The 22,553-nt window shown below is 43.9% G+C and overlaps 1 protein-coding gene across 1 annotated transcript in view; it reads left to right on the top strand.

Annotated features, from left to right (window-relative positions):
- The window catches only part of LOC102281462 (small ribosomal subunit protein eS25-like), a 66,660-nt gene extending 44,660 nt beyond the window's left edge, over window positions 1–22,000 (top strand). The window contains 1 exon segment of the mRNA XM_070364109.1: window positions 21,790–22,000. Coding sequence (XP_070220210.1) covers window positions 21,790–22,000 — 211 coding nt within the window.
- Window positions 22,001–22,553: the final 553 nt, after the last annotated feature.

Genomic DNA, 22,553 nt, shown 5'->3' with positions numbered 1-22,553 from the left:
TAGTTCATAGCCCTATATGACATTTTACGATGATAAATGAAAGATCAGGGTAGTCTTTTAAAGAAATAGTTTCCCGGCCAAGCATAAAGAAATAGAGAGATGAGTGAAATCTCTAGGAGGGAACTCTCGTCCTTTGAGACCCATAGATCCTTTAGTTTGAGATGTTCTTTGAGCATCTGCTATTTGCCAGCATTTTTATGATGTAATATACATATGTTGTCACATTTCATCTTTACCTCTCAAAGAAGTAATTACAATTATCTGTTTATCAATAAGAACACTGAGAATTGAAAAGCTAAAAAGCAATGGAGCTAGCGTTAGGATCCAAGACTGTCTAACAATAAAACCAGCAAGGGGGCTTGCTCAGGAAGTCTAAATAAGTCTTTGTCACAAAACCATAACTCTCCCCGACCCAAGAGAATTCTTTGACTGTCATGGTTGTCCTACTTAGCTTGGCACTTGACATCAGCTTCTTGACTAGCCAGCTGTTGGCCTAATGCCTGTTACTTTAGACACAGAAGTTGGTGCCTCTGACCAGCTTGTTAATTGGAATGAGGAGCAAATGACTCCATCTTAAATGCAGAAGGCTGCTCTTACAATACAGTCATTTGTAGTAGACCTGTATCTTGAACTAACATTTCCTTTCAAGACTAAATTTAACCCCAGCTTGAAATAGTCTACCTTACAACATCATCACCCTCTGATTCCACGCCATTTGTGTCTGTGAGTGAAAATCGTTCAGTTGTGTCCGACTTTTTGCAACCCCATGGACTATAGCCCGCCAGGCTCCTCTGTCCATGGAATTCTCCAGGCAGGAATACTGGAGTGGGTTGCTGTTCCCCTCTCCAGGATTTGTGTCTGTATATTCTCAATATATTGGTTTGGGCACAAAATTCATTCAGGTTTTTCTATAAGATCATATGGAAAAACTCAAACTTTTTGACCAACCCAATACAATATATCTGGAGAAGGAAATGGCAACCCACTCCAGTATTCTTGCCTGGAGCATTCCATGGACAGAGGATCCTGGTGGGCTACACATCATGGGGTCACAAAGAGTCGGGCACGACGGAGCAACTAACTCACACACACGTACAATATATCAATGATCCTCTAACCTCCCCAAGATCCTCCAGGGTCATGACCTAGACCTGACAACACCTAGAAAGATTCTGGCAAAAGCAGAGCTTAATAGCAGGACCTCATAGACCTCCTTTCAGGAAACAAGAGCGATTCAAGGGAAGGAAGAACAGCCGCTGGAGGCTGATGCTGGACCCACTAAAGCTGCAGGCTTTGTTCTGTCTGTGGCTCCCTTGTCTTGCCAGGCAATGTCATCAGTGCTGGAGCAGCCCAAGGGGGGACCCCTCAGGGAGGAGGTTTGCAGAGCCAGCGTGCTTAGGGTAAAAAAAGAGCAAGCCAAAGAGTGGAAGTTCTTTAAGTTTTAATTTAAAGCAAATGATGCATGGTTGTCTGTGGACGTAGCCAAGTAGAAGGGACTCAAGAGCAAAGAGTTATAACTGAAGGTTATTTATAGGCCTTGCCATGAGCAGAGTTAACAAAACTGTTGTATATACTTGCAAGTTGCTAAAATGGTGGTTCTTAAATGTCCTCACTGCAAAAAAAGCAGTGGTAATTTGTGATATGATGGACATGGTCACTAATGCTATGGTGGTCATCATTTTGCAAAATATAAATGCATTAACACATTGTACACCTTTAACACAATGTTATATGCCAATTATTGGGTTGGCCAAAAAGTTCATTTGGGTTTTTACGTAAGATGTAATGGAAAAAATAACACTCAATAAACCTGGGAAAATAATTAATTAATTAATATGTTTTCCTGTAATCTCTTTATACCTTTATTCCTCTCTCTTTTCTGTCCTACTCTGCTGCTGCTGCTGCTGCTAAGTGACTTCAGTCGTGTCCGACTCTGTGCAACCCCACAGACAGCAGCCCACCAGGCTCCCCCGTCCCTGGGATTCTCCAGGCAAGAACACTGGAGTGGGTTGCCATTTCCTTCTCCAATGCATGAAAGTGAAAAGTGAAAGTGAAGTTGCTACATCGTGTCCAACTCCTAGCTACCCCATGGACTGCAGCCCACCAGGCCTCTCCATCCATGGGATTTTCTAGGCAAGAGTACTGGAGTGGTTTGCTATTGCCTTCTCCTCTGTCCTACTCTAGGGCATAGGAATGACACAGTCTGAGAAATTCGTGCCACAGAATTATTTACCCATTATCCAGCTCTGTCTTTCACAGTCTCGAACACATTCACAAGTCCACCATGGTGGTTTAATCAGCAGAACCAGGTAAATTACCAGTACTTGTTATCCAGAACTCGGTGTGTCCTGGATGAAGCATCACTAGCAACATTTATGAAGGTCCCGTGTCAAGCAATGGAAATCATCACTGAAAGTTAATCCACAGGTATATGCGGAAAATACCTCAAGGATATTTATTTTCCATTAGCCTATTATCTTATCAAAAACCCATTCATCTGAATAAAATGATTAACACCTGCCGAATGCCATGTCAAAGCCCCTACCCCGAGAGATCCAGTCCATCGAGACCCATGAGAGCCACACCCACGCACACCCACCCACATGGCAATATTCACTGCCCACCTCTGTCCAGCCCATCCCTGGACTCGGATGCCCTCAGCGCCCGCTCTTGTCTTGCAGGCTGTCAAATCGCCAGCCTCCTCTGATCCCTGCCCTCCTTTGCCTCCAAATTAAATTTCAACTTTTTGTAAACCTCTGTGAAAATGACAAGCCCATGGCAGAGCTGTCTTTTAATACACAAAAGCATAAATAATGCCATCCATCAGGCCTGTCACTCAGAAAGATAGATTGCTGGTTGTCCGGACCCCAGAATGACACCGAAAGCCAAAGTTAGAAAGTGTCTCTTTTCTTTCCTGGAGTCGCTCTCTCACTCACACGCTGGCTCTCTCTTTTATTTGCCGGACTGCTTGATTCTGATTAATGGTCCTGTCAGGGTGGGATTCCACTTGCCCGGATAATGAGTCAAGAATGTATTCCCTGTCACAGGCACAGCAGATGTCAGGGGCAGAAGGGCTCAGGGATGCCAGAAACAATATACAGTTTCTTCCTAGTCCCCTGACAGGCCAATATGCTGCACAAGGTCTAATTTATGTAGACAAAATGCAGGCGGGGCTGCAGCAACCGGAAAACTGCCCCCTAAAGCCCCAGCTTCAACGCAGCTGAGCGCTCCGGCTGCAGGCCGGCTGGAGGCAGACGGGTAATGAACGTCAGCCGTGGGCTCGAGAGCCCTGCCTCCCAATGTCTGAACACAGCAAGCGGCCCGGGACCCCTCTGACTTCATTAAACTGCACTTTATATCATTATGGGAAGATATCAAACAGGGCAGAGGGCTTCTGTTTCCTTGAATGGCTTGATTAGGTTCCTCGCTGCTGGGCTTGGGCCTTGTTTCACAGGCGGCTGCTGGAGGGGGCTGAGGAGTGTGAGCTGGCCTAGCTGCTCTAGCTGCACACCCTCTTTGCTTTGACGGGACTCATTTGATCTCAGAAGTGTGCATACCCACAAAGGCCTTCGTTCCTCATGTTCTGCCGGAGCTCTAGGAAGCAGAGCTGCTCCTTGGCTAGAAGGTAGACACTTGGTCTCAGCCCCGAGGTGGAAATGCTTGCATCTAATCACCCTGTCCCCGTGTGTGTGTGTGCGTGCGCACACATGCACGCGCGCTTCAGGTGTGTCTGTTTTTTTGTGATCCTCTGGACTGTAGCCTGCCAGGCTCCTCTGTCCATGGGATTCTCTAGGCAAGAATACTGGAGTGGGTCACCATGCCCTCCTCTAGGGGATCTTCTCCACTCAGGGATCCAACCCGCATCTCTCACATCTCCTGAATCGCCAGGCAAGCTCTTTACCACGAGCGCCACCTGGGGGATAGTTCTGATCCAGGGATGGAACCCCAGCCTCCGGCGTTACAGGCAGATTCTTTACCACTGAGCCAACAGGGAAGCCCCAACTCTGTGTGCATATGCACACATTTTCTTTGTTGAGAAAAATTCTTGGAGTGTTTCTTGAGCTGTAACATGAAATCAATGTACATTACCTTTAGAAATTAAAATATAACCACATTCCTTTAACCAACAACCCAAGCAATTAAATGTGAAGGACACACTGAACTTCAAAATCAGGCAGGGAAGCTGACGTATCACCAAGACTGGGAATATAATGTTAAACCAGGTCACAGATATCTTCCTTTTAACAAAAAAATTCAAAGAGATGCTGAAACTCCATGTATTGAGCAGGTATTATTAGTGCCTAGCTTCTAGACTTCATTTCCATGGGCCTGAGTCCGAGGGTGGACTCCGCTGATAAAAACCTCTGGCATCCAGGACTAGGTTGTGGATCCTGCTGGTTAAAAGGGAGCAGGCAGCGTGCTTGAGCTTGAAAGCTCATTCAAAATGTTAGAAGCTCAGCTGTTTCATTCTTTCTTTCTTTAAAAAAAAAAATCAGTTATTTATTTAGCTATGCTGAGTCTTAGCTGCAGCATATGGGATCTAGTTCCCCGATCAGGGATCAAACCCAAGCCCCCTGCATTGGGAGCAGGGAGTTTTGGCCACTAGACCACCAGGGAAATCCCTGTTTCATTCTCCCTAATGGTGTTTTTACTTCCTATTTTATTAATGGGTCTGTCTGCTTTACAAAGACTTGTTCAGTTTTAAAAGGATGTCCCCATAATGGGAGCCGAAAGGATGCGGCAGAAAGAGTGTGGATCCCAGCAGTGGTCAGGCTCGTGACTGACCAGGTACCAGTTCCATGAGAGGTTTAAGGCTGTGGGCAAGTTGCTTATGCTCCCTAAGGCTCGTTCCTTTTAACTATAAAATGCAACCAATGCCATTTACATGCAGGCATCTGGGTTCGTACATATACCATGCAGAATATGTGTTATGTCTTACAAAGGCATTTTCTGGGAACCAGGTGGTCAAGAAATGGTAGCAATTGTGGTGATATATTTTGTCCCAGTGCCTAACTTTGTACCAGGCTAAAGCTACTGCATATGCAAGTGGATACATTTCGCACTATTTAGAAGGGAAAAAAAATGTAAATGAGCCCCTGTGGCTGTCACACCCTTCATCCGAGTTCAGATCAACCCATGTTAAGTGAATCAGTACCAGTCTTCTCTTTACCCACACCCTCCAAAGCCCATCCCTGTTCTGCAGGTACTTCTCAACATCCGCCTCTTGGCTTCACATTGAACTCTGTTGCTTCCTAAACCTGGGTCCTGGTTGGGTTTCTTCTAATTCCATCCATACGCATTTCACCACTTGAGATTTTCACAAGAGACACAATGGAAGAGGAAGGCAAGAAGAAAGCTCTGAAGGATTTAGTTCCCCTCCACTAAGGTGAAAATATGTCCTGTGAAATGGGGGTGGGGGGGAAGCAAGCTGCAGAAGCGTGTGCATAATAAAACCCAATTTCTGGAGCTTCCCTGGTGGTCCAGTGGTTAGGACTTCGCCTCCCAGTGCAGAGGATACAGGTTTAATCCTTGGTAGCTAGGATCCTACATGACGTGTGGCCAAAAACCCAACACATAGAACAGAAAAAATATTGTAACAAATTCAATAAAGACTTTAAAAAAAGAAATGCCATTTAAAATCTAATTTCTATCGAATACGTGTGTGTTTATTTAAATGTATTTATGTTCCAGAAAATTACAGAAGAGATTGAACAGTAGTTACCTCGGGGAATAGATGGGAGGTCAAATTTTTTGTTGTGAGTCTGTGTTAGTTTTATACTAAAACCTAATTTTAAAATAAAGAGAAAGAAGTTGGAAGGCCAAATTAAGCAAACCCACTCACTGAAATCCCCCCAACATAGAACACTGACCTCTCTCTAATGGTCTGGAATTTACTAGCGAATCATTAGGCCAAAGCAAATATCCTGATATAAATGAGCCCCACTTTATGAAAATTCAGTGTGTAAAAATCCAAACAGCAGGCAGTGCTCCAGCAAGAAAAGAAACTGCCTCAAAGAAGCAGGCTCTCATGTGGCCAAGAAAGAGGGTCGGATGGTGGGAAATGAAGTTGATGGTGGACAAGAGTTGCCCAGATGGCTCAGTGGTAAGGAACCTGCCTGCCAATGTAAGAGACACCGGTTTGATCCCTGGGTCAGGAACGTCCCCTGGAGAAGGAAATGGTAACCCAGTCCCGTATTCTCGCCAGGGAAATCGCATAGACAGAGGAGCATGGCAAGTCTGTGGGGTCACAAAGAGTCAGACACGACTGAGCGGGCATACACACACAAGGACAGCCACCATGTGGAACAGGGCTACACACTTGGGACCCCCCAAAGGAGAGATCACAGAACAGAGGGGTGTGAGGGTACTTTATGATTATTGGAGGATTTGTATGTTACAAATGATTGTTTCAATGGCAAGATTCTACAGTATGTACATTTGCATACACCACTCAGGGGCTGGAGGCAGGGACAAGTAACATTTGCTAGACTTCAGGGCCATATCAACAGATGATGAACAAACAGGTGGCTGGGTTGGCAGATAGTGCCTACCTCCTCCAAAAAGTAAGCCCGGAGGTGCCATTTCCAGGCAACTTGTGGCAAACAACTGACTGTGTAAAATGAGCTGCAAGTGCACTGGTTTGACCTTCGAACACGCCTAGTTTGATTTATCTGTGCGGCAATCATTCATCATAGATTACAAAATCCCAGAGCTGAGGCATGGAACAAGGTCACCAGAAAGATGCCAGGGCCAGCACATGGGAACGCAAACTGAGGAGAAGGGCGGAATGGAAAATTCATTTTCAATGCCAGTTACCGAACTGTTTCCAAAGGCCTGTCTGCTCCAGGGGCAGGGAAGTGTGATGTGGATACTGGCCCTGGCTGATTTTAGGCTCCTGTCTAGGGCTTTACCAAAGTGTGCTGGGACCAAAGGTCAGCCCCTGGTCCTCTGTAAAGACAAGCCTGAGGAACGATAACATCGTTGTTGCGAAGGCTTAAGGATTGCAGTGATGAAGGCCCTTTCCCTGGTGAAGCTGTCTTCCTCCAGGCAGCCCCTGAGATGTCCCTACCTATCCCTAACTGTAGGGAAAGAGCTGGGGATGAAGGATGGTTCATCTATGGCTACACATGCATGGTATTTCCTGCCTCAGTGCCAACAGCTGAAATTTCCCACTTACCTGGGTGGGGTCCTCCATATCTCTTTCCTTCTTGGTAAATCACTCCTCCCATGGTTGCCTTCAAGACCAGTTCAGACTCAACCTTGTCTGCCTTTCTTGGTACAAGATGCCCCAAGTCCTTTCTGGAAGCAATTCCAGACGTGACACACAGAACTGTGTCGGAAGTCTTCCTGGACTGTCCCTTGGGGTATGTGGGGAGGAGGTGGAAGGACTGACCTTATACTTTTTCAAGTCAAGGAAGCACAGGTCACCTTTGACAGGTTCCACGGCCCCCAGTGAGGCTGCTGTCCCCAAGATGACGCTGGTATTCAGTGCGGGGAGGGGGGCGGGTGGCAGATGGTCACCAGCTCAAGCCTGGAAGTCACGGTCACCATGATCTCCCCAAATCAGAAACCCATGGAGACCTTATGACAGTTTGTGCAGTCATAGGGAAGGAAGACCTTGAAGCAGGATGCCTGTGGACCTGGGAAATGCAGCCTTCTGTCACCTTGAGGGCTTTCAGATCTCTGAGGAAAATGAGAGGTGGATTAGATGCTATTGGAACCCTGTGTTTCTTCAAGAAGAGAGTTGTCAATTTCTTGAAGAGTGACAGGGGAAGTGGGGAGAAAGAAGGGAAGAGGAGGTGGAGAAGGAAGAGAATGGGGCAAAGACAGGAAAGGAGAGGAAGACAGGAAGGAGAAAAGCTGTCAATGAGGAAGGATTAAGTCTCCCATCAGGAGCCATCTGCTTTCTCCTTCAGAACTTCCTACCCTCCCATCTTGATCACGGTTGCAATATTTCCCCAGCCTCTTAACCCACGTCTACGTAGGGAAGATCCCTGGAGGAGGGCACGGCAACCCACTCCAGTACTCTTGCCTGGAGAATTCCATGGACAGAAGAGCCTGGGGGTGCTAAAGTCCATGGGGTCACAAAGAGTCAGACACGACTGAGTGACAAACACTTTCACTTTTACCCAGTTACCAGCTCAGGCAGATTAACTCCCTACTCACAGCTCTTCCCTGGTTTCCTCTCAATTGGGATCAAGACTGAACTCCTTCACCCAGGACCTCCAGATCACACTTCCAGCCACACTCCCTGCACACCTTGTACACCTCACGGCATCCTGAACTCCAGCCCAATTCAGTCACAGGCTGTGATTTCTCATAAGTCTACCTCCCCTCCTGCTTGAAAGAAGCTTCCTCTACTTCACCCGAGGAGCTTCTATGTTTCCCTGTAGGTTCAGCACAAACATCCCTCCTTTGGGTAGACTGCCGTGGTGTCATCCCTACCCTAGTCATGGTAGAAGGAATTTTTCCCTCTCCTGTACTCCTATAGAACTTCAAAAACAGAGCCTAGCACACTCTGCTCCACTTCTCTGGCAGCGTAACAGTTTCCTTCAAGGGACGGTTCTGTGAGTGCCTGTTGGGCCACTTTAGCCCAAGACCTGGGGTCAAGTCTGAAAAGCAGAAGGTTTGCAATAAATGTTGAAAAAATGAATAAATAAAAGCACATGGATGAGAATAATGTACTCCCAGCTCCATGGTTTACCCCTGCAGCCCCCTTGCTGGCCAGATGTCCTCCACCCGCTGCCATTTTCCAAGTCGAGAGGAGACATTCACTTCACCTTCAGACATGACTGCCATCTTCCTTCCCATAAGTCTGCACTAGGCTCTCATCAGGCTCAGGGTTGGCTTCAGTGGAGGAAAAGGCATAGGCCTCCCCTCAGACATGACAAAGCCAGTTCATTCACATGAGAGCGATTCCAGGCCCCCTGTTTCCTGGCCTAAAAAGAGAGAGCAAATGAAGGACCCCCTCCCCATGAGTTACTAGACTCAGCCTGGTGCTCTCTGACATCAGGGCCCACTGCTCCTTTGACCAAAGTTTTATGTCCTAAGTCATTAAGTTTTTCTGCCAAAACACAGCATGTTTCTCTTTAAAGGCCCTTGTTCCCACTCAGAAGTTTCTTAATCAGAAACAGGGACTTACTGTTAAACTCCAAATAAAGGAAATAAAATTAAGCGTCCCAATTGCTTTTTGCTGATTTGGGCTTTGGTTTCATTTTATTGTTTTCTATACAAGCCTTGGGCTTATGGAGGAACTCCCGATGCCCAGCTCCCCACTCTGTTGTGGAGGGGGAGAGGTGTAATGCCCAACGTGACCTGTGAGTTATAGTTTCACTAAACCATATGCAAACGTTGATGAAGAGAAATATAAGGTGCCAATGTTTAAAACTAGCATCTCTGGCATATGGTTGGGAGACTGCTGTGGATTCCTATGTGCAAAAGTGTTGAGGCATTTCCAGACCCAAGAGACAATGGTTTGGGAGGCAAGAAAAGGATTCTGTGAATTTATCTCTCTCTGAATGGATCCCAGCCACCTTTCCTGTTTATGAAAGACCGCTGAAGTTGGACTCCTTCATCTAATTGTGGAAACACTGGGAATATGCCCATTCAGGAACATTCTACATTCTATAGAAAATCCCAGAAAAAAAGAGAGGACTGTCCAGAGAAGAAAGAAATAATGAGAGGGATTGAGCAGAGAGACTTACAAAAATTAATATTAGGACCAAAGCACATCTACCTCATTGTCTGTTGTTTTTTAGTCCCTAAGTCACATCCAACTCTTTGCAACCCTCATGGACTGTAGCCCACCAGCCTCCTCTTCCCTGGGATTTTCCAGGCAAGAATACTGGAATGGGTTGCCATTTCCTTCTCCTGGAGATCTTTCCAATCCAGGGATTGAACCTGTGTCTCCTGCATTGGCAGGCAGATTCTTTACCACCAAGCCATCTGGGAAGCCCATCTAATTGTCTACAGGGTACAAACAAGGAGCATGGGTCCCAGAAAGACCTGGAATCCCAAAGGGGGTGTAAGTTGTTCTATGTCATCTTATCATTATTGGATGAAAGAAAGCTCAGAGGAGCAGGGCAGAGCAATGCCCGAAGCTTGTCACAGTTCCTGGCACAAAGTGGACAATAAATACTCGATTAAATAATGTTAAATAATTTACACAGTTCACACAGGGGATACAGTTATTCAATATTTGCAGGGTCTCTCAGGCAACAGCCCACAAAGAAAGCCTGAAACATACCTCAGAGAGGTTGCATTTTTGGTTCCAAACCATTGCAATAAAGTGAATAATACCATAAAGTAAGTTGCATGGATTTTTTTGGTTTCCCAGTGAGTGTAAATGTTATGTTCACACTGTACTGGAGCTTATTCAGTGTGCCATAGAATTGTGTCTAAAAAAGTACATACTTTAATTAGAAATACTTTACTGCTAAAAAATGCTCACCTTTGAGCCTTTAGCGAGTTATAGTAGTAACATCAAAGGTCACTGATCACAGATCATCATGACACATGTAGTAATAATGAAAAAGTTAAAAATATTATGAAAATTACCAAAACGTGACACAGAGATCCTAAGTGAGAAAATGTTGGTGGAAAAATGATGTCAATAGACTTGTTCAAGACAAGATTGCCACAAAACTTTAACTTGTTTAAAAAAAAAAAAGCAGTACCTGTAAAGCACAGTAAAGTGAAGTACTTGTCTGCTCCATTGCTTGCTGAAACCACACCTCTGGTGAACTAAACCGAGCTGACCAACACCCACAACATCAGTCAGAATTTCTCGGGCCCTCACTGACCGGAGTGTTAATGGCAGAACTAAAGAAGTGACATGGATTAAAAAGAAGTGTTTCTCCTTCCTCATCCACATGTACCGCTCTAAGGCTTCCTATCCTCACTAGGAAGGAAGAGGAGATAAAGAAGAATAAAGAGGGAAAAGAACGACTAAAAGGGGAAATCCTATTTACCTAGTGGTGTGTTTGGTGTTTCATATAATTTTCAAAATAAGTAAGGCTGATATTTCATAGATGGAAGCTTCAAGGGTTCAAATGAGTGATTTGAATGAGTGCAGTCCTACTAATTGGACACTACGTGCGCTTTTAACGGCACCAGGCTGTCGGCAGGCACCACACTTGAGACGGTCTCCTGCAGTTATTATTCTTTTGAAGATCTATCAAAGACTTAGCAGGGTTCAGTGGAAGCCCATCGTCTAGCCCAGGTACCATTAGATCCACATGAGATTTCTTGAAGTCGGTAGCCTGAAATCCAGAGCTCATCTTCTTGGCAAAAGAATGTATCTGAGAATGACTGAGAAATTAGCTTAAGCTCAGCCCAGCATCCCAGGGCACCATGCCTGCCTGATTGAGCACTGAGTGAGCACCTTGGTGGATCACGTGACTCGTGAGCAGGAAGAGCATGTTGTGGAGATCAGCCCCATCTCAGCTTGTGTGCAAATCAGAAATGCCAGAGCATTCTTCCATGGTCTTCTATAATGTTCATTACAAAAGAGTTCCCAGATGGCAGATGGCTATTAACTCACCATGACCTATATAAATGTCAAACGTAAAACTATTGCTCCAGCAAAAATCTCAAAATAAATAACAACAGGAGGGATGAGATTCTGCTGTCATCAGTATTTACAGTTTATGCGTTTGGATTCTTCCTTTCTCAAGCCAGCGCAAAATGCTTTCATCCCACAAGGGAATTCAATTAGCCAGAACAAAACAGGAAGTGGAGTCCCACAAGACTAGCTAGCACAGATGAAGAATGGCTGCCCTGAAAAGGCAAGCCAGTGGCTGGGAAGAGTGGAGTGGCTCGAGGGAATTGCTTAGCCCACATTTTAAAGGCTTATCGCCAGATCTTTATCCTTATGACCAGGCTTACTAAGACAAAAGGAAGGTTGGGTTTTCTAGCTTTACTCCTGGATAACCCGGAGCAGGGTCATGCTTTACCCTCCAAGGAAGATTCTAGATCGAAAGAAATACAGAATAAGTTGTTTTTGAATAAGCTTAGAGGATCAACTTCTTTCTTATTTGAAAGTCACAGAGTCTCTGCCTGCCAACTGCCAAATCTTCAGAGATGTGTTCTCCACCATGGTATGTGTGTGTGTGTGCACGTGGGTGTGTGTATATATACACACAATTTATCTATATAAATCCATATCTATATATGCATTTAGATTTTATATGTATATAGAAAAATCTTTTTTAACATATCGCTGTTTCTAACACAACATGATTTAAATCTGGTTTTCCAGATGAACAACTGGGAAAATGTTCACTCAATCTGTTCAGTGAACTAAAGTCAGCTTGCACTGCCTTGTTGGCTCTGTGGTGTAATGAGTCTGTATGGATTTTCCTCTTGCATTTATGAAGATCTAGACGATCCTAGGAACCAAGCCGTTAAGATTAAAAAGAAAAACTACCCCTAAGACTTGGGTAAAGGATTCACCAGGAAGCAACTGAATGAGCAGTGTAAACTGTAAGTTCAAAGAGAAGGTGACCATATAATTCACCTTCCAGACTGGGACAATTCTAAGAGTGAAAGGCAGTGTCATTAATAATGTCACCAAGGCAACAAACATACTTCAGAGGTATCCATCCAGGGCAAACCGAGACGTAAGATCACCTTATTCAAAGATGATTTATAAACACCACATAAAGCTTATTTAAACAGTGCATGTATCTGAGGAATAGAAGTGTTCATTATAAGAAGTAACCAAGGCAGGAAGGCAGCAGGGTACAACAGACAGAACTTAGCGATTTGACAGTGCTTTGCTTTGAAACTGGCTCTCTTCCCTAACTAGCTATGTGACCCTAAAACCTCTAATTTCTCATTTGGAAAGTGAGAATAAAATACCTTGAAAAGCTGTCAACAGAATTCAATAAGATAAAATATGTGAACTGTCTAACACATGGCTTGGATAGAAATAGTGCATAATAATTTTTATTTCTCACTGTTAGGGACATGCAGATCCTACTTCGAATCTATTTCATTCCATTATTCCCTGGTTTTAAATCAACAACTACTAAAAATGCACTGGAAAATGAATTTCCAGCAAAGCTTTTCCTGGTAACTGACAGCTGGCAGATTGCAACGTGGTTCCACGTGTATTTTTGTGAGACCTGTCTTGAAATAGAAGTCTTTGATCCAAATGTTTTGGTTTTCACTTTTGAAGAAACATGTGATGATACAAGTAACACCTCAAGCCATGGTGTCAAGCTAAGGCTTAGACTGGAAGCAGAGATATCCATTCCTAAAGAAACCGCTCAGTTCAGAGAAGGTGTTTGATGAGCAATGCATGGTTCATGAATCTCATCATGCGTGTCTTCACACAGGGTGCTGACATTGCGGTAGTATTCCAAATACATGTTACGGTAGATGCAGAAAGTAAAGATGCAGAAGTAAAGGTTTTATCACAAAAATTCAATTTGTATTCACTCATTTAACTTCATAAAAGCTCCCCAAATGGCCAAGGAGTCCCTAACAGTGGATGGCCCATGTTCTAAGTCAATACTGTGCTTCCTCCAGCTCTCATTTTCCCAACTCAGGGGTCTTGCTGGTGGATACTTTATGTGCAAATCTCTTGTAAAAGCAAACCTGTGGGACTTCCTTGGTGGTCCAGTGGTTAAGATTTCTCCTTCTAATGCAGCGAACCCCCACATGACCTATAGCCAAAAACCCAAAACATAAAACAGAAGCAATATTGTAACAAATTCAATAATGACTTTAAAAATGATCTACATTAAAAAAAAAAAAAAGGCAAACCTGTGACCATTCCATTGGAGTTGCATCCCAAAACTTCCTCTCACACGATGGAAAAAAATCTAGAGAAACATTTGACAACAAGGGTCGAGTCTTATTACTGAAGTTAGACTCATACTCTGGAATGATGTTGGAAGTGAAAACATTTATTTATTATTCAATAAGTGCTTATAAAATGCCCATGACACCCCGGCATCTTAGGAGGTCCCAAGAAGACCAGATGAAACGATTCAATCTAGACATTTAGGAAGTTTAACGATGTAGGAGAGAAAGCAGCAATTGGTTATAATACACCAAGTGATGGCTTGAATGGATAAGGAACAAACTGAATCACATAGAGGAAGAAGCATCCACGTGGACATGGGGAGGAAGGGGAGGTTACAAAGAGAGGGCAGTGTTTGAACTGGGTTTTAAAGATCAAATCTGGGGACGTCCCTGGTGGTCCAGTGGTAGAGAGTCTGCCTTCCAATGCAGAGGACACAAGTTCAATCCCTGGTCAGGGAACTGGAATCCCACAGGCCATGAGCAGAGCAATTAAGTCCACGGGGTGAGACTATTGAGCCCACATGCCACAACTAGAGAGAAGCTGCAACCAAGACCTGATGCAGCCCAAAATAAAATTAAATAAATGACTGAAATAAAGGTTGAGTTTGCAAAGTGGTCAACATGGAGGAAGAAGAAACAGGGCATGAAAAGGCAGGAGGAGGCTGGGCACAGTGTGGTAGGCTGTGGATGTGACAAGCGTCACTGTGGCCTGTGCAGTGCAGGGCAATGGGAGCCCAGGAGGCTGGCATGGAGTGACGACCTGGTCCCAGGGCACTCTCTGGTTCTCATCAAGGCGCGCAAGTGTCTCTTTCCCAGACGTGTAGTTTTCTGACAGTGTCCTGGGTCTGCACCGACACTCCACCGCCCACCCTTCCCTCTCCTGCTCAGACCACACCATCTTTCACCTGCTGTTTTAAAAGTCTTTATTGAATTTGCTACAACATTGCCTTTGTTTTACATTTTGAATTTTTGGCCAAGAGGTATGTGGGAATCTTACCTCCCCGACCACTGCACCTGCACCCCCCGCACTGGAAAGCAAAGTCTGAACTATCAGACCCCCAGGGAAGTCCTCACTTTATTTTCAGAATCACATTCTGTTGATCTTCTCAAAACTCTGCAGGGGCTCTGTGCTTTGCTCAGAGGACTGGTAGATCTGAGTCGGCACAACGACCCTCCACGTCCAGGTGGCTTCCTGGGTGTCCTTGCGTCTCTTTGACCTTGCCCTGTCCCCTCACCCACTCAGCGCCAGCCACACCAGCCTCCCAGCTTTGGGACCTCAGCGTGTTGACACTCCATCCCCCAGGCCTGGAGGGCCTAGGTGACCCTCTGTGTCACCTCCTTCCAGAGATTTAGCTGCTAGAGAAGTAGTAGCTAAATTGGCCACATTATGCTAAGCAACAAATGCACCCTCACCCCAGCTTTTCCTAGTCTACTATGCCTCATTTTTCTTCTCGCCATCCGACATTATATGCATTCCCTTATTTTTTTTCTCGCCTTTCTCCTACGTGTCTACCATCACAGGATCGTGAGCCCTAGGACAGCAGGGGCCTAGGGTTATCTTTGCTCTCCTTATTCCCACTGCCTAGGACAGGGTGGCTCGTGCAGAGCTGGCACTCAGCCAGCAGGTACCCATGAGTGAGTGGACGAAGCCCAGACAGGGAAGAGGGGGCAGGCCGGGCAGGTGAACTTCAGTGCCTGCTTCCGTGCTTCCATCTGTTGTATATATCAGGACTTCTCATTAGTCTCAAGGCAAATAGGAGTCCCCTGCTTTAAAAGGAGGTAAGGAAGGGAGGAAGGAAGGAAGGAAGGGGAGGCAGGAAGGATGAAAGAAGGAGTGTGTAGAGTGAGAAAAGAAAGAAGAGGGAATAGAGGAAGGAAGGAAGGAGCCTAGTATGCTGGCCCTGAAGAATTCAGTATGATATAACACTTGATGTTGCAACAGTCACAACTTGCTGATGAGATAGAGGTTTTCAGGCTAAAAGTTAGAAAAGCAGGTAAGGAGGGTCCCAAATGGGCCTAATGGAGAAGCTGAGAGTGTGCTATTCAAGCCCAAGCTATGAGAGGAGAGGGAACGGAGAACAAAAGAGAGAGGGGTTTAGGAGGGTTCTTCTCCCTGTCTGGGGTCGGGTGTGACCAAGTCCAGAGAAAAGAGGATTCTAAGGACTCCACCCCATTTCTGGCTTAAATAACTTGCCTGAAAGGTGACAGCCTCGATGGTGACAGGGAGGAGATGCGGGGAACCATCTGGACCCAGTTCAGAGTGAAGAGCCTGGGGGAGGTCCAGGTGACCAGGTCCATCTCAGCAGTTGGACTCAAGGTCTAGAGCTCAAGAGAGATACAGAGTCATCAACGTTTACGAGGGAGAGGAAGGCATGACCCGGAGTGAGATTACTCAAGTGTGTGGAGGACATAGCACGTGAAAAGGCACAGGAATCCCAGCAAGCCTGTGATGAGAGCCTGACCACCTCAGCTTTCATCCTGGCTCCATAGTTTAGTGGCTGCCTCATTCTATTCTGCTTATTAAACCTTGCAGGCACTTCCTGGTTACTCAGATGGTAAAGAATCTGCCTGCAATGTGGGAGATCTGGGTTCGATTCCTGGGTTGAGAAGATCTCCTGCAATAGAAAATGGCAGCCAACTCCCGTATTCTTGCCTGCAAAATCTCATGGGCAGAGGAGCCTGGAGGGGTACAGTCTATGGGGTCCCAAAGAGTCAGACACAACTGAGAGACTAGCACACACACACACAAACCTTTCAGAGCCTCAGCTTTCTTTTCCGCTAACTAGTGCTAATAACAATAACTCCCTCATAGCATAGCTGTGAAATTTAAGAAAGAATGATGTATAGTATCTAGAACATGTTAATAAATATTGCTAAGAACCTTACCATCTGTGGTAACCACATCAGATACGATGAAGCCAAGAAAGTTGACACTTCATAGAAAGGATAAAGCCACCAAACTTCAGGAAGGAAAGCATTTCAGGAAAGGAATGAGTGCTCAGCAGTGTGACACACCACTGACCAAAGAAGGGAAATATTAAAAAGTGCTGGTCAGCTGTGGCAACTAAGATCTGTAGTGACTCCACCAGAATCAGTGTAGACAGATTGGCGGACATTAAAACCAGAGAGAGTGAGTGGGATGAGAACAGAAGGCAGGAAGACAGACTCAGTTCTACATCAGGATCCTTTTCTCTCTAGCTGGGTGAGCTTAGTGAAGTTACTTAACCTCTCTGTGCCTTAGTCCCCTTACAGATAAAGTGGAAACAAACACAAAAATAAAGCGCTTCTGACAGTATCTGGCCAAGGTCAGGTGACTAGCTAAATGCCAGCTCTCTTTCACTGCCTCTTCTCTTCCTCATGGTGAAAATTCAAAAAGGACCCAGATGTCGTGTTTGATGCCGCCTCAAATTCTTCAGCCCAAAGATGCTCTCATGATATAAGAAGTAAGTATGCTCCAAGGGAACATAAAATAAATTATAATTTGCATATGGTATTCAGATCATCACTTGAATCATCGCGTTCCAAGTTTTTTTTCTTTCCTTATATCAGATTTCCTCACTTAACAATTACTCTCAGATACAAGTATTTGTGTGTGTGTGTTAAGTCCCCTTCAGTTGTGTCCGAATTTGTAGCCCTCCAGGCTCCTCTGTCCCTGGGAGTCTCCAGGCAAGAATACTGGAGTGGGTTGCCATGCCCTCCTCCAGAGGATCTTCCCGACCCAAGGATCAAACCCGTGCTTCTTGTATCTCCTGCATTGGCAGGCGGGTTTCTTAGCATCAGTGGTCCTTGGGAAGCTTCTAGACAAACTTTTTAAATGGCTACATTCCTTTCCTTTTATTATGTACATAGATACCCGTTACATATTAATTCCTTTCAATAAAATATTTAGATAGAAGTTTTTTAATATAAATTTATTTATTTCAATTGGAGGCTAATTACTTTACAATATTGTATTGGTTTTGCCATACATGACATGAATCCGCCACAGGTGTACACGTGTTCCCCATCCTAAACCCCCCTCCCACCTCCCTCCCCATACAATTAAGTGAACATTTTTTTGCCTACTCATTTCAAAACAATTTATATAATAGAAGCCCAACATAACACAATATTAGATTGTACTTCATCTTTTTGTTTTACTGTGGGATTGACTGGTTATACTATATATCACATGTAAGGGGCAGATGTTAATTATAGGTATTTTTATATCTCTGAAATTCTGCTAGTATTTTACTCTTTATATTTATATATAAAATGATTGATTTTCTTATAAAATATAAAAGAAACAATTTTCTTGTCTCTTCTTGCTGTTTCACAAAATCAAGTACTTTAATGTAAAACTTCTGCTTTTGCCATTCTAATGGTCATGCATGTAACAAAATAGAAATTGCTGCAACTGAAACTAGAAATCGTTAGTTTCTGCAACTGAAACTAACGATCTACACACACACACACACACACACACACACACCCTTTTGAACGTCGAGGTTTCTATTTAACAACGTATAAATAATAGGTATGAATAATGTAAATGCAAATAAATATTTGTAAAATTAAAAAAAAAATCCAACTACTCTCTGTTTAACCAAATGTAATTACACACAGACTGGATCAACTCTCCAAAAGTAATTTTTTTAAACATCATTCATCAGCAACACCAACCAACATGCCCACAGCCTTTAAGCAAACTTAACTCCCTCTCACTTCAAAGGTCCCTGTTTTGAGTTTGGCTGTAAATTGCTGTGTTGCCCTAACGAGGAAGTATTTATAAGATTTCTGGTTCTTGCTGTTAAATGACTAGTCTGCTTATTTTCTTGCTCAAATGACCTCATTTCTCTCAGAACAAAAAAAGGGGAGCTTAGTAGCCTCCCTTCCCTTCTTAAGCGTCCTGCTCTGGGGAACCAAAAGAGAAAGAGTCAGAAACTTTTCAGTACATTTCCCCAATTCTGGAGCAGAATTTAGAGTATTCATTTCCTGCCCAGCCTCCCTCTGGGGAAAAGGAGATCCCTTTGTTCTTGGGTTCATGAGGACAGAGTGAACATGACTCAGAAGAAAGAGAATAAAGTCTATCCCCTTCCCACTCATTTCTTCTGGCATGCCCACTTGCCTAGTCTTCAATTTGGTGTCTATTTGCACCATCATAAATTCTAAACTCAAGAGGATAATCCCAGCCAAAGTCTACATGTGCCGGATACCATAATGTAAACGGCATATGTTGTGAGAAGCTGTTAAATGGAACCAGTGAATGAAAACAGGGCCAGCCCTAGGCCTGGGCCCCTGGATTTCCTCTCCTCTGTAAACCAAGGCCTCTCCCCTCAATTCTAACTTCCTGACATGGCCATAAATAAAAGCATTTTTGGCTACCAGCCCCCCTTGAGATATTTAGGAACAGCATCGATTCCAGAGTTAAAGTTCAGCCTCTGCTCAAAAGTACAAACGGCCAGCCCAGAGCTCCCTCTGACCTGATCGTGATGCATAATAGAAATTGCTGCAAAAAGCTGCAATTTCTTTCGTCTTAGGCCTAGGCCCCACTGTCTTCTCTCCCCCAGATTTGCCCTCATTCCAAAAGGAAGGAGACCCAGTTGATGGGCTGATGGGTTCAGCTGGCAGGAATCCAGTCCATGAAATGAGGTTAATAACAATTTGAAACCCCAGTCAGGTGGGGAGGAATAAACTCATCATCAAATGAGTCGTTTCAGCCCTTCTTCCCCCACCTTTCTGGAGCTGCACCCAAGTTCAAGGCTCTTAAACAATGTCAGGGCCTTTGAGGCAGACATCTGGACCTTGATGTCTTCTGTCTAGAGGGGCGTCCACTGACACGCATACCTCCCTTGCTGGCCCTTGGCTGCTAGTCTATGCAAGGTGACGCTACGATGTCTCTATAGCCATGTGGCCCCTTCAGCATCAACCCCCATCGTCTTAGCCTCACTTGTCCTATGATATCTGATTTCATCCGCTATTCTGCTGGGTTCTCAGAGTTTCTGTGAAGAGTGCCTTATAGTCCTGTTTTGCTTCCTCAGGCCTCTGCCCAAGAAGCAGGGGCCAGGCACTGCAGGAGCTACTGGTTTCTACAGTATCATTGCTTTCCACCCAGAGCCCTGCGTTCAGTTCTGCAGTTATTGTGAAATGCCACTCTGCAGTTCACTACCAGTTTTGCTCAGGAGAGAAGGAAATATTACACTCCTAGATGCCAAATGTAGATCTCTCTCAGAGCTGGTAGTCTGTGTTCCTATGATGCACGCTCCCCAGCAACCATCATATCGCATGTCATGTTCTCTTTTGCAACATCATGTCTGAAACAGATTTTGTTATATGCATCTTTGAGCAAGGAGAACTGAGATATGCCTGATTACAGGGCTTCAGTTTCCATTTCTTAGGGATAGACAACCCCAAAAGGCTGCACTCCATGGCCACTCCACAAAACAAGAAAAATAACTAAAGGAAAATATAACTGTAATGATCATTTTAAATATTTCATTCAGTATGAAATATAGATCTTCACTCATTAATGTTTTATTGGAGAAATGAGTTACTGCAGGTCAGACAGCCAGTGCACACAGATGTACACAAAGAGAAGAAAGTAGAAAGAATCTGGGCTCATAATCGTAGGGTTTTGAGGATTACAGATTACTAGAATCATATTCCATGGTGCCAGAAAGCTAGCATGGCTCCTCTAGGGCTTCACCACGTACAGCTCCAGAGTTGGTAGTGTCTGTACCTTCATCCCCACCATATCACTGAGACCCCAGAGTTCATGTTCAAGTGATACCCAGATGTCCCATTATCATTTTACCATAAAAAACTAAAATCACTGTCTGCTTCTCCTCTCTCAAGACTGTCCAACTCATATCATCTCACTTTGGTCAAATGGTTAAGTAGTACAGTGATTAGGACCTCAGCATAACAGGGATCATAGAGTTAAAAAGAAAGTAAAATGTGTTCACAGCAATATAGATATTTATATTTATATATATATATTTATATTATATATATAATATATATTTATATATGCTTTATATATGCTTTATATATATATATATACATATAAAGAAAAATAGCTATTGCCATAATCTCCCAACTCAGAGATATCCGCTCCTAATATTAACATTAAGTGGGTATGTTCTTCCAGTTTCACAGGTGAGGGTATGCATATCCTCAGCATAACAGGGATCATAGAGTTAAAAAGAAAGTAAAATGTGTTCACAGCAATATATATATTTATATATATTTATATTTATATATATTTATATATATATTTATATTTATATATTTATATTTATATTATATAATACATATTTATATATGCATTATATATATATATACATATAAAGAAAAATAGCTATTGCCATAATCTCCCAACTCAGAGATATCCGCTCCTAATATTAACATTAAGTGGGTATGTTCTTCCAGTTTCATAGGTGAGGGTATGCATTTAGTTGTCTTCAAATCTATTTTAACAAGATTTGAATCATAGTTTGGTTCCCTGCTTTACATGCTTAACATTTAAACATGGCTAAGTTTGTGGTGATTTGTTACAGCATCCGTAGCAAACTAATCCATTAGATTTAACCAATCTTCATAAATGTATTGACCACCATACTCTTTCTGTGTTGAAAATGCCTACCTGTTATGCTTCTTTCCCATTTTCTACTATGGAATTTAATTTTTTCCCTTCAAATTTTCCAAGCATATTTATAACTTCATATTTGTACATGTATAGTTATACAGTGGCAGCAGTCATGAAATTAAAAGATGCTTGCTCCTTGGAAGGAAAACTATGACAAACCTAGACAGCATATTCAAAAGCAGAGACATCACTTCGCCGACAAAGGTCTGTATAGTCAAAGCTATGGTTTTCCCGTAGTCATGTGCAGATGTGAGAGCTGGAACATAAAGAAGGCTAAGTGCAAAAGAACTGATGCTTTTGAACTGTGGTGTTGGAGAAGACTCTTTTTTTTTTTTTTTAAATTACGCCAGCTGTGCCAGCAGCCCTGCCACGTCCACGCTCAGCGCCGCGCCGGGGGGCTCTGCCCCGGGAGGCGCCCACCTCGGGGCCCGGAGCCCTGGAGCCGCTCATGGCCCCGCCGCGTACCGCTCCCCTCGGTTCCCGGCCGAGGCGCCTCAGCCCGCGCTGGAGAAGACTCTTAAGAGTCCCTTGGACTACAAGGAGATCCAACTAGCTAATTGACCGAAGGAAGTCAACCCTGAGTGTTCATTGGAAGGACTGATGCTGAAGCTGAAACTCCAATACTTTGGCCATCTGTTGTGAAGAGCTGACTCACTGGAAAAGACCCTGATGCTGGGAAAAATTTGAAGGCAAGGGAGAAGAGGGAGGCAGAGGGTGAGATGGTTAGATAGCATCACTCAATGGACATGAATCTGAGCAAACTCTGGGAGACAGTGAAGGCCAGGGAAGCCTGCAGTCAGTGAGGTTGCAAAGAGTCAGACACATCTTAGTGACTGAACAACAACCTCTGTCTATATAAGTAGTGCACATAGTTCCCCAATTTATCATAAACTTTTTAACTTTATAGTTTTTGATTAATATGGGTTTTCACTCTTTCATGTTTTTAAAATCTATCAGTATGTTCCTCCATATTTTCTCATTTTGCTTTTATGTGATATCAGATAGATGCCAATCTACATTTTCTTCCAAGCCATTCGTGACTCATTTTTATGTTTATCTTTTTAATCCATCTAAAAATATCTTTGATAAGTGATATGAAGCAAGAATTTAGTTA

This window comes from Bos mutus, chromosome 27 (assembly GCF_027580195.1).
Source record: "Bos mutus isolate GX-2022 chromosome 27, NWIPB_WYAK_1.1, whole genome shotgun sequence".
NCBI classification, from domain to species: Eukaryota; Metazoa; Chordata; class Mammalia; order Artiodactyla; family Bovidae; genus Bos; species Bos mutus.
Note: the sequence above shows the minus strand (reverse complement) of the source record. Positions and strands in the feature narration are given on the sequence as shown.